The 13,314-nt window shown below is 34.6% G+C and overlaps 1 protein-coding gene across 2 annotated transcripts in view; it reads left to right on the top strand.

Moving 5' to 3' along the window:
* LOC106668262 (RNA-binding protein 12-like) overlaps positions 1 to 13,314 on the top strand; it is a 28,992-nt gene that overhangs the window by 760 nt on the left and 14,918 nt on the right. The window contains exons 1-2 of one of the 2 annotated variants that reach the window (XM_014396854.2): positions 9,553 to 9,685; positions 10,001 to 10,164. In XM_014396854.2, coding sequence (XP_014252340.1) covers positions 10,022 to 10,164 — 143 coding nt within the window. In that variant the 5' untranslated portion in view covers positions 9,553 to 9,685; positions 10,001 to 10,021. Of the gene's footprint in view, positions 1 to 9,552; positions 9,686 to 10,000; positions 10,165 to 13,314 lie in introns of those variants that run through there. The other variant, XM_014396852.2, reaches the window with a different exon arrangement.

Genomic DNA, 13,314 nt, shown 5'->3' with positions numbered 1-13,314 from the left:
GCTTTTTCAGATGGGTAAACATTCTCAGAAATCCCTAATCGGTCCTGTAAGTCGCACGAATAATCTTTTAAGAAAAGCCAACAACCCCCACTATGATTCAATGTTTTGTTGCCTGGTCTTTTTTTTGTTTGTTTTTCCTCTTTTATTTCTTAGGCGTTCCCATTATGCCGGACTGGGCGGTTTTGCTGGAAACCGGCGCCTGGATATAGGTGTTCATATTAGACCGGATTCGGCGAGAAAACCGCAGACTCAAGTCCTCATCTCAGTCGAGGTCAGACCTGAGTGCACGATGGACGACGAAATTGTGTTGTGGTATTTTAGACGGCATATAGTAAAAAGAAAGCATTGGGCACGTCCTATTTAATCGGAAAGATTTTCACTACGAACATTTGAAACTTTAAGTTTTAACGAAACGAAGTTCTTCAATTATTTTTGAATGACACCTCTTTTGATGTTTTTGTTCATATTCGTCTAGGGTTTTATCCCACAGTACAGGTCTCTATTGGCCCAATGAAATTAACGTTTCTGTGTTGATTCTGCGTGCGCTTGCATGCGTCTGACCTACAGAATTGCGAACGCTGAAATGACTCGACTTACCAGGGTTTTTATAAGCTCTGTACCTCTTCCAAACGTGCTGAGCTACCTGCTGAATAGGCTATGGCAGTGCAGAGCTCGTTCACATTACGCCAGTTCGGGCATTTTTCCAGCGCTTTGCAGTGTCAAATTGCAGTGTGATGAAATTGCCGGGCTCGGTATTTTTGCCGTATCCGGCTAAATGTGAACAACTTCATATAAAATGTACAGCCACTGGCCTTTCCAGCAGTTTTACCGGCCCGGCATAGTGGGAACAGGGCCTTATTGTTCTTCCGTGGGAAACCTACCATAAAAATTATTATGGCATCTTTACCGAAATGGGGGGAAAAAGAAGGTAATGTTGCTTCCGAATAAAATTAAGGTTTTAGATAAATTGCGAGTCGATGAAAGTGTGACTGCTGTTAGGAGATTTTCAACATCAAGTCGACATCGCGATCGATCGAAAAAAAAAAAAAAAAAAAGACAAATTAATAAGGGACTGTGTCATGGCTAGAGTGAAAATCGAGTCGAGAGTTGAAGAGACAGGAAATGCTTTGAGCATTTGATTAGAGGATATGCCTCAGAAGTGTGTTCCTCGATTAGTTCTGCACTGATGAGAGCCAAAGCTAAAAAATTATTTGATGAAATTAACAAAGGTTCTGCATCATCGTTTCACTTCCAGGTCGGCAAAGGTTGGGTCGTTTCCCAGACAATTCCCATAATATAAAATTGTCCTGTGAATCGGTGTCTGATGACAATGAAACAGAATAAAGGATTTCCCAGCGAACTTAAAACAAAGGAGCAAAAATTAAATTGCATGGCTGGAAATTTTGAAAATGTTAATTTATTAAAAAAACCGAAAAAAAAAAAATCACCGATTAATATAATAATACCTTAATCATAGAAATAATCTATCATTATGGTACCGAACCCCCTTATTTACACAGGAATATAAACTCAACATTCGCGGATTCGCCATTCGTGTAGTTTTTCTGGAAAGTAACCATCCCAAATTTGAGGGATTACTGTACTCTTTCAATAGTCCGAACTACTCATTGCAAGCAGGTTGTCGGACTGAAAAATTCTGATTGCGAAGGTGTTAAAACAAGTACCAAAATTAAACAAAATAATTCAACAATACACTTTATTATTGGTTAAAAGTCTTTTCGGCCATTCCTTCTACAGGGAAACTTGCCCCATATCAATTTTAATAAGGCTGACATATTCCTTGTATATAGATTTTCCATTGCCCACTGTTGTTGCATTGTTGTTATTTATTAATTTTTATTTTTTTATTTAAGAGTTTGTGGGTTGACGAAGACAGTTATTTCCTCCACTACGACCTAAACAGGTTTTTTGTTGAGCTTTTTCAAATGTGTAATCGGATTGGATTCTCGACGACAAATGAATTGGCAAAAAGGAGGGAAAATTCAAATGGTGGGGTTGCGATGGGAAGTTGGTGTCCGAGTGGATCGAGGTCATGATAGCTCAAGTGGTATAGCAGCGACGTATCCAGCCGAAGATCGTGGGTTTGAATCCCGCTCATGCCATTGACTTTTTTATCTCAACTAAAAACCTTAATTAATTGTCCTAAACGGGTACCTTAGAAAGAGTTCTATTCCTTATAAAAGTGAGCACTTTTCTTGGTGCCTCTTCGTGGATCTCCTTTGGTATGAGAAATATTATTCTGAAGTACCGTAAACAAACTGATGCTTTACATTCACAAAGGATATGTGCCGTTGTTTCTTGGTCCTCCTGACAGCCAGCATGTTTCCATCTCAGCTTTGCCCAACTTCTTAAGATGATAGTTAAGGGGCAGTGGATGGTATTGTATAGAGGTTTATAATTCTCCTCAAATCCTGCCTGCTCAGAGAGTTCATTCGCCTTCTGTTTTGAGAGATTTATACATTTCCAGGCTTGCGGTGGTGGTACTGGGTATACCTGGTGGTTTTACCCAGTGGTTGGGTTTGTTTCTCAAGTCAGTTTTTCCAGTCCAAATTTAACACACTCTCTAGTGTGTCTAGTTGTGGTTCCAGTCCCATGAGAGAGGGCTGCCCAATCTTTGGCTACTTGGTCATCCTATTTGTTTCCTTGTATACCTTCTTGTCTTAATCTCCATCTCAAGCTAACTCTGTGATATTTACCTTTCAGTGTTAGTTAAAAAGGTATCCTCAATTTTTGCCTGAAAGAGAAACACTTTTAACTTCTTCAAAAAATTTATAAATCTCTTGAGTGTTTGAGTTTTATTTATCAGTCCATTTTTCCGGTTCCATCTACACACACTCTGGTGCGTTAGTTGTTGGTTCTGGTCCAGTTCAGAGGCTGACCATTTTTGGCTAGTTTGTCAGCATGTCCATGAACCCACTTTAAGGTAATCTTGTTCTGTTTTATACATAACTTTGACATGAATTTTAACAATTTTTAAAAAGATAGTTCCTATTCACAGTTAGGTGTTTTCAACGATCCTTATAGCTAATAGCTCAACATCAGGTTGAAAACAAGTAACTGTGAGTAGGGACTACTTTTTTAAAAAAGATTGAAGAACTGAACTCACTCTACCATTTATCTCATTTTGTGAAGCTTAAATGATGTTTGTCATATCTCGGAATTCTACGCCTGGAATTCTGAAGATGGGTTTTATAGCCCAGAACGTCTATCTCTGAATAAATTAAACCACCACTGAATACCTGGTTTATAGCACCTTTCCTATGTTTTACCATCAAATTAAAAACTTAATTGAATTGTAAACTTACCATAAGAGTGAAAATGTTCGATCGATAATCAACAAATTATTCATGTATTGTGTTTTATTGTGCAATTTTTTTTTATTTTTCTACCTGGCAATTTCACCATAAGGGGCAATACAACATGCAGTTTATTGGTATGTTTAATTTGCGGAGTTCGTAAATTTAAGATCAATTTTGGTCTGCCTAATTTCACTGTTTTGATTTTTTAATAAGTGCTTCAGCATTTCGTTATCTTTGCTACTGGATTTAGTTTATGTTTATTAAGTCTGTGGTATTAGGAGAAAAAATATAAAGATGGCAAAAAGCCAAACCAGGTGAGAACAGACAGGCTGATACTGTTGGAAATGCCAAACTGCAGGTTCATCACCGTGATATGTCTAAACGGTATATTTGATAAATGGAACAAATATGTGCCTCGTGAGTCCCTTATTCTTAAGCGGCCCATACACGCTCAATATTATTGCGCAATATTTAGGTTTGTGCAATATAGTTGATCGTGTGTAGTCGAAATTGAAAGGTTGTGCAATATATTGTGCTAAATTCAAATCCTTGAAAATATATTGTGCAAACGGGAAAAGGTTGTGCTGTCTGTAGGCAATATTGCGCAATATCCCATCAGTCAGTATCAGCAGGTGGTAGAGTACGCGTCGTCATGGCTGCCAAGGAAGCTGATAGGCAATTCATTTTCGAATTCATTGACGTTTATCAGGGAGAACCCTCACCCCAAGATACAAGAGCCTTTTTCGCTAAACTTTTTTTTGTTTCAACTATTTTGTTTCTTATTACTTGGCATAGTTTTTTGTCTGCCTTTTTGCGAGCTCTTCTTCTTTTTCGCACTGGCACCCACAGCGATAATCACACAACACAAATCACTATCACTCAACATGACTTCACTACATGAAATGCTGGTTGGAACTAATTGCACAATATATTGCCTTGAAGGTTGTTGTACGTCTGTGCTCGCGATTGTGCAATATATTGCACAACCATCAATATTGCCTGCATACGATACAATTTATTGCACAAATCAAAATATTGTGCAATAATATTGAGCAGTGTAGGGCCTCCGTCAAAATATTGTGCAACCCACATTGTGCAATAATATTGAGCGTGTATGGGCTGCTTTATTTATTTTCATAAATGATATCAAGTATACCCTTGAATATGTGAAATTGCTTGTTATCAAATTATTTAAATTGGTTAATTCTCCCTCGAATTGTGTTCTGATGCAAGAACCAAACTGCCTACGTCGTCGCATCAGAACGTTACTTCTATTGAATATCAACTATGCCGTACTATAAATTTTTTTAGAGTGGAAAATACTGTAAGGTTCATTCCTCGGAACTTACACCCACATGTGCAATATTGCAGAGTATGGAACTGACTTTTCAATTCAGTACAGAACCAGAACAGTTTGCAAGCTGTTTGGTGTTCTAGCAATGCCCGTGCATGTTTAAAACTAGTTTAGAACATGAAATATTTTAACTACCGTTAGATGGGTGCAAAGTTGGCTCTAATAGAGTCGTGTATGCGTTTTTCAATTGTTCTCTGGAAATGGAATATTCCCTTTCTTATGATTTTTTTATGACGACAGAGAGTTGTTCGAACATAGAGAAGAGTCTAAAAATTTTAAGTTCTTTAAAAAGGAGCTCTAATGACATTAACAATAATAAGTGTAAAAAAAATTCAATTTAGCCAATAGATAGCTCTGAAAAGGGACCAGGGACTTGTCCCGAAATGCATTAGCAACTGAAATGTATTGCATAAAAATTAAATGGTATGCTTAGTTCAAAAACGTAACCAACGTTCTAGATTTAAAATATTGTATTTTTCTTTAATTAGATCTATTTTAGAGTTGAACTCTAAAATAGATCGGTCTTCATGCTATTTGTAACACATTGATCAACTTGAAAAAGTTCAAAATAGATTTTTGGTCTTTAAGTCACACTTAAATTTAAATAATTAAAACAAAAGAAAGAAGAGCTGTGTTCAAATTGATTATTTCAAGTAAAAAGAGATATTACAGGAAAATCTACATTATACGTGGTAAGGATGAGGAGTGGGGGGCACAGAAAATCGAAAACCTGTATATAATCAAAAGATGAATTAAGAAGACATGTGTACATATCTCTAATTACATTTACTATTATATATCTAACGAAAAAAAAATATTTTCTAAAAAATTATAAAAAATTTCCAATAGGTAAATTGAAAAACGGTCTTCACAACGTTGACAAAGTGATACTAAAGGCCTGTAATCTGTGACTCCGATTCAATTCCAAAAATATCCAGTATGCCCTACAACAAGCTTCGATAGTTGAGTGGACACTCTCAAGAATGGCACATTTACACGGAAAACACTTTGAGCCCTGAAGATGATCTCAATAAAGATCGAAATGTTGGCACGTTAAAGAAAATGTTTTTCTAAAACCTACGTCACACCAGTCTGCATTTCACGATCTTCAAATAATCATTCACAACAGTTTATTAGGTTTCGTGGTCCGCTTGACCAAATAAATTCTTTTCTTTTTATCTCAACCAAAACCTTAATTAATTGAAAAGAATTTATTTGGTCAAGCGGACCTCGAAACCTAATAAAATGTAATAAGCAAAATGAAGTATACTTCACTAAAGCTCTCCGTGGCTGTTTCATTTGTTGCCGAGAATCAAATAGATTACACGACATTTGAAAAACGGAAAAAATAAGGGAAAATTCGAAAAGTTGGGTTGAGATGGGAAGTTAGTGTCCGAGTGGATTGAAGTCACGATAGCTCAAGTGGTAGAGCAGTGTGTATTTAGCTGAAGGACGTGGGTTCGAATCCCACTTGTGACACTGACTTTTTTATCTCAACCAAAACCTTAATTAATTGAAAAAAATTCACAACAGTGTTTGATCAATTGTACAAGGTTATTTTATACTACAGCCTCTAAAGATGGCTCCTGACATGTGGTATTTACCTAATGCCGATTGCCGCCAGACATTTGCCAAGTCTTCAGATGCTTTTCTTGTTGTCTTGGTATTTGTCAATTAGTGTGCTTATGCATCCACACATGCGGAGTTCGTACAACCTGCCCGTTTGTGCATAAACAGCGAATATGCGCAAGTGCTGTGCCCTCAACGTACTAGCAATTGTGATGGACAACAGTGAAACTGTTATCGCTGCATCTGTGGTTACTGTTTCATGCAGTGGCTACAAACTCAGTCACAAATCATTCACAGAGAGTGTTGATCCATCTTACTTTAGATCTGTTTCCATGCATGGAAAACCTCGTTCGATTTTTGTGATTAGGAAGAGAAGATTACTAATTATTGGTTCAGCTTGGTAAAGATTGAGGAACTCCAAGACTTATGTTGAGCTAATCCATTCCTAACCGACAGAAAATTGAATGCTATGATGTTCTTTCATTAATACACATATACTAGTTAGGAATCGTTTATTATTGAAAAATAAATAGCAATGTTGAGAGATGATGGTAGTTGATATCTGTACAGTACAGTTGATCCCTGAATGTGTAGATGCTTTGAGTTCGTTTACTTAATGAAAATTTGTGCACCTTGAAGCTGACAAGAAAATGGTCAATTAGCTGATCAAGGCGAGCACCGAATATTGTTGCTCGGAGAATAACCGAGCCCCATCCGCACTAGTCAGGATTTGGCAAACCTTTCTCAGCATTCGGCGAATCCAGCATTCGAGGAGCCACCTTAGGAGGGACTGTGGTTGCAGTGATTATGGTGTTCATATTTGCTACACCAGTGGTTTTTTGGTTTGAATCTCATTAACTTTCTTTCACGACAAGAATTATTTTATTTTACTGCAGCCTCTAAGAACTATTTGCTTTATATTAAATGATGACCAGGGATGAAATTAGAAAGAAAAATGTAAAGTTCAATCAAGCTATTGCATCTCAGTTCTATACTTACATTACCCCATAATGGCTGCCAACTGAACTATGGTTATTATTTAGTCTTAGTAGTAACTTTATTGTAAAACAATAAATATATTTTGCAGAAAAATCATTTGTGGTTTGGACTAATCTGTCTGCCATATTTTAACTTGTTAAGGGTAAACAAGACCTAATAATAATCCAGTAGATTCTCAATAACTTGAATCCCAGGGGGAAATTTAAAATTTTGACTTTGAGTTTTTCAACTAATCAAGGTTCTAGGAATTGAGTCGACTAATCCACTTGCTGCATCATAATTATCTCTATTTTTTAAAAAATTGTTGTTAAGGTATTTGGCGGTATACCAAATTCTTTAACGATCTCACGCTTTTTCTTAATGCCTTCATCTACCGCCTTAATAATGTTGCGTTTCTTCTCCACACTTAACATCTTACAATGATGTTTCACAGACATTTTTGACACAAAGTTCATTCACAAATGAACAAAGATGAAAACATGAATAACTGAAAAAAAAGAAGAAGAAAAAACAATGCAAAAAACTGCCTCATAAGCATGAACTGTTCGCCATGCTGTTCGTGTAGGACTGTTAGAGAGAGGAGAGCCCATCAGGTAAAGAAATGGTGCTAGTCGTGTGGGCTTATGAAGAAAATTAGTGTGTGGTTTTTAGTAACTGTTAATTAATGATTATTTGGAGATTGTGAGATGTGTTCTGGTGTGACAGGTTTAGAAAAAATTTTTCTCTATTATGCTAACATTTCAATCTTATTGAGATCATCTTCAGGGCCTGGGATTTATAAACATTGTTTAAATTATACAAATACATGTAAGATACTTTGATTGAGTCTAAAATTTGTATCATTGTATAAATTCATTTTTTCACATCTTAAATGTATTTGTATAATTTAAACAATGTTTATAAATTCCAGGCCCTGAAGTTGATCTCAATAAAGATAGAAGTTGGCACGATAAAGAAAATGTTTTTCTAAACCTATGTCACACCAGACCGCATCTCATGATCTCCAAATAAAAGAAAATTAGTCTAATCGAGGTTTTCATTTTGAAATATTCGACTTATAAAGAAAAACTGTGGGCAAACATGGAAAACAAGGGGTATTTAAAAAAAAAATAATTGAATTATTAAGGAATTATTAGGTTATTAAGGTTTGAATTATCGAGACTTGACGGTATAACAATATGTTTAACATTTTCAGTGCTGGTTGGAGTTTCTTATGAATGCAGGTCAAGCTGTCTGGCTGGTTGAGACTCTGGCCACCGGTCAGTTGCATTGAACATGCTGTTAATAATAATTATAGGTCTTAAAAGTGTAGGATAAACTTAGGAAGTGTCCAATAATTTTACATAAACTGCAAAATTAGTCCTAGTTGGTTTTTAGAAATAAACAGCTCAGTGGAACAATGATGCAGCAATACATATACAGGACTGAAGACACTACTGATGTGCGAGAGCATAGATCACATGCTCAGAGGTTGAAAATAGAAAGTCTTAATTTGTTTTAATCTGATAAAAATGCTGCAAATTTTGATCAGGTTACCAATTTATTAACAGCAGACGGCAATTGATAGTGAACTGAGGTAAAAGCTGCGTTACTGTCAGGATTAAACACCAATCTTGAAGATTAGTCTTAGTTTATTGTCACACACTGGCAGTCATCGGCCCAAAGCTTCCTCCCGACAATCGGAAGACTCGAGGCTCTCTTCTTGACCAGGCTAGGAGAAGACGATCTGTATTAAGATAGTTATAGAAACTCTCTTTTAGCTGCAATGTCTGTTGTGCCAGCACCTCCTGTTTAAATTATTTTTGGGGTACATTGAGGAATCCCATTACAATGTTTGAAGAGATAGTAGATTTTACTCTCTTTCATATTATAAAACAGCCCAGCTAAATCTACAAAATTTTAATAACAAATCTTCAGCTTATTAAATAATACAATTATTTAAGGTTTTTAGTTGAGATAAAAAAGCCAATGGCACGAGCGGGATTCGAACCCGTGATCTTTGGCTTGATACGCCGCTGCTCTACCACTTGAGCTATCGTGACCTCGATCCACCCGGACCCCAATTTCCCATCTCAACCACACCTTTCGAATTATTAAATAATAATAAAAATATTTTAGTTTATTGGCTACAATGAGGGTAATTAAATTCCATTCCTCTACAACTAGTGCCTCTCTGCAGCATTTACAAAGTTGAGATTGAATTTGTGAAAAAAATCCAATTGTGATTTACTCCTTTGATTATATATTTCTCTCTACAGTTTACAATAATTACAACACTGACTAGTAAAACATATGACTAGATTGGTGAATTATTCTCACATATGTACAAATTTATTGTTTGGTACAAATAGTAACCAAGAAGACGATTTGAAAATGCACAGCTTTTACCAATTTACCATTCACAACCATTCTCTGTGAAAGAGCTTTTCAAATACTTTCGACAGTATGTTCTATCTTATGTATTGTTGTTCTATTTTGTTAAACGTCCATAGCTTAGTTTTTAATACTTTTAATTTTTAATTTATGGTTGGATTATTTATAATTCTTAATTGAAAAATATTGTGAAAACACAAGGACTACGTAGTAAGATGTCATTTGGCAAAAAATTATACTACAGAATACTGAAATATTATCGCCGTTATTCTCTCAAGCTTTAAATAATTTTTGAATATTAAATATTAGATAAATAATCCATCTGTTATATTACAAAAAGGAGTTTAATTCAGTTTAATACAAAAATTTCTTTTTACCTCAATAGGATTCAAGAAAATCTACAAGGATGAGTGTCATAATTCGACTGCAGAACCTACCCTGGTCTGCAAATGCTGCAGACATCCGCACCTACTTCAGTGGATTGTCTATTCCAGAAGGAGGTGTTCATATTATAGGTGGTGAACAAGGAGATGCATTTATCGCTTTCAGGTACAGACCACAGTCACGATTAAAGTGATTGTAAAATTCTCTTTAAATAAGACGTTAAGGCTGAGGTATATATATATGAGCTTTTACAACACAATGCAACATAGCATTCCTGTTTAAAATAAATTTTTACCCTTGGATGAAATAGGAACTTGTGATCTCGGTGAGTACCAAATTAAATTTGTGTTAACCATTATTTATTCTTATTTGATTTGATATTTTGTTGTGTTATACGATGTTAAGATACATTATCATCATGAATAAATTCAATTTATCTACATTTTTCCACATTAATTACCCACTATGAGAATTTTTGTAAAATACAAATGTATTTTTTTCTAACGCGTTGAGTAGATTCTACAGTGTTTTCCTTCAGTAGCAGGAGAGTGCCTTCAGTTCGTTGACTCACGTTGTCATCTCGCTGAAAATTTTGTGATCTTCAAATTAAAAATAAGAATAGAAATTGTATAATATATATAAAAGATTTATATATATTATAAATTATTATAAAACGACAATTTAACTTCGGACAGAACTTTCTTCATGTGATACTATTTGTTATTTTGATTAGATTGTCTTAGATATGAATTTTTGAAATTCATACAAAATTAGTACTTAGACACATATATTAACAATATTACGGAGTCTAAGGGATTTACATAGTAAAACCCTAAAGAGAATATATCTTCCTGATATCACACTGATTCTGTTTTTAAACGAAGGACAGAAGGGACTGCAAGAAAACTGAACACTGAAAGTGAATTCTGCAATTAATTGAATTATGTATAAATTGGTTCGTCCCAGGAATAAAAAGTACCCAGTAGTCGTTTGCCATACAACACTGGATGATATAATTTTGTAAATTTATCATCTTATCATCTAACATGTTGACTGAAGAGCCGGTCTGATTGATATCCTGCGCTGAATTGATTTAAATCGTTTAACCTTTTCAGGACTGATTTTAGGATGTTCCCCTACCTATATTCTCGGCTGATATGTAAGCACCCAGCCTGATTTATTTTGCATCGTGCATCATATTGCTCATACTTGTTTTGTGGTGCAGCAATTCCATTCAAAATTTGACATTACATTTCCTAAGATAGTTTTCAACAGAAGTAAGTAAATGGACGGCGAAAAAGTCATATTTAGTTGAAAATGTAGGTGAAAGGCAAGGGGGTGGGAGGAAAACCAAAGTAGGCCATTCCCTAATGAAACAGAACTAGCCGAAGGGTTCACTAAAAGAGGAAAGTGTCGCAGAATGATAGGATGGTGAAGGGATGGGAATAGAAAGTATTGGATTCAACCTCAGCCCAATATTAGCCATTAGGGTCCAGCTAGACCTAAAATAAAAAAAACAAACAAAAAGACAATAAGAATTTGTCTCAAAGCCTGGCTCATATAAACTGAACGAGCTAACTCGTCATGAGTCCCAAAAAGGTTGAAATTACACACTGTTGACAGTGGCAAGAGGAAAAAATGAAGGAATGTTGACTAGTGTTGACAACCACAGTCAACATGTTAAGTGGGGAGATTACTGCAAATCACTGCAGTGGATAGTTTTATGGAAATGGAACTCTACTTGAAACTTTTACTCTTTTTTTATTATATGAAACGGCTATAAAAATATCGTTTATAGATATTGTTGATTTGACTGCATCCGTGTCTAATGTGATCTTTTACTCTGAATATCTATTTAAAAAAATTAAGATGGTCTCATCAAGTTGCCATTTGTTTAATGTTATTGTATAAATGACGAGGTTTAAACTCTGACAATTGAACATTTCACATTGTACCTTCGCAAAACAAACCTTGGTAATCAGTTAATTGAAAAAACTGGTGGCTATTTACTTACGACATAGAGGGGTGGAATAATGGTAATGTTAATAAAATATGAACCATAAGATTATTGTTATTAAAAAAAAAATGTTTGGTGGAAATATACATTCAAATAGAAATCGAGGCTGACAAGGATTAAAAAATACCATATTGATACCTTGAGGAAATTTCAGGCACAGTTAATTTTTTTCTATAAAATATTTTATGTTAGCATATTAAGTACTAATCGACTTTATAGATACATATATTTTTTAAAAGAACAAATTAAAAAAAGAAAACATGCAAAATTTTGAAAATGTGTGTTGTCTTTAAAATATTTTATGCTTTCTTGGAGTCTTCAATTAATAAAAATATATTTATTTAACAATAGTCGTCCCTTGGGAAGGGGTGGATGGTGAAAATTATTTCCACTGATAAACGAGGTAAGTTTGAAGGTACCATGAGAAATAAAGAGTTAAGAGGGAGGGCGTACTGACGCCCACATCAAATTATTTATTTTTTTCCCCATAAGTAATGAATTAATGCAAAGGAGTGTGCATAAATTTATAATTTTCCACACATTTAGAACAAATGCGTTAGAAAGAGTTGATTAAATACTAAACTTTTGGCAATAGAAATGTCTAATTTGTTATTAGACATATAATGTACAGACTATAAAATATTGATGGTTTGACAATTTGTGTGGGTGTTTTGAGTGTGTTTTAGGATCTGTTTTGGAACTTTTATTCCAGAAATGACTGAAGAAAAAATTATACTCATACTTTGGTGATTGCTATTTAAAAATTTTATTTTATACTCCAAGTATTTCTTTGAAAAATTACCAAAATTATCCAAATATTTCTTTGTAAAATTACCAAAATTATCCCTAAACGGAATAAATATGAGATTCAGGCTTTGGGAGGTAAAACAGAAGGGGGTAAAATTCTTACATAATCGAAGTAGAAAATTTTTCATGAAATCTCTTCATGTCAATTTAAAAAATTGATTCAATTAATTATTCTTTTTCATCTCAACCAAGACCTTAGATAAAAAGAATAATTAATATGGTCAATTATGACCGCTAAACATATACGGATTAAATAAAAAATTGAGTTGACATTAAATAAATGTTCTTACTGTACAATTTATTGGTGATTTTTTCTTCTTATTTTTTTTTTAAATCACGTGATCAATGGTCAACACTTCATATTTGGCTTAAATAGTTTTGTTGATTAACATTCTCATCTAGAGGAATAAAATTTGTGAGACTATTATGATGTCGGAGTGTAGAACTTCTGTTATACTTGCTAGATCAGTCATACCAGGGTGATCAGAGAC

Source organism: Cimex lectularius, unplaced genomic scaffold, assembly GCF_000648675.2.
Source record: "Cimex lectularius strain Harlan isolate CLEC.00 unplaced genomic scaffold, Clec_2.1 scaffold71, whole genome shotgun sequence".
Classification (NCBI taxonomy): Eukaryota; Metazoa; Arthropoda; class Insecta; order Hemiptera; family Cimicidae; genus Cimex; species Cimex lectularius.
This window is presented reverse-complemented; position numbering and strand designations above follow the sequence as displayed.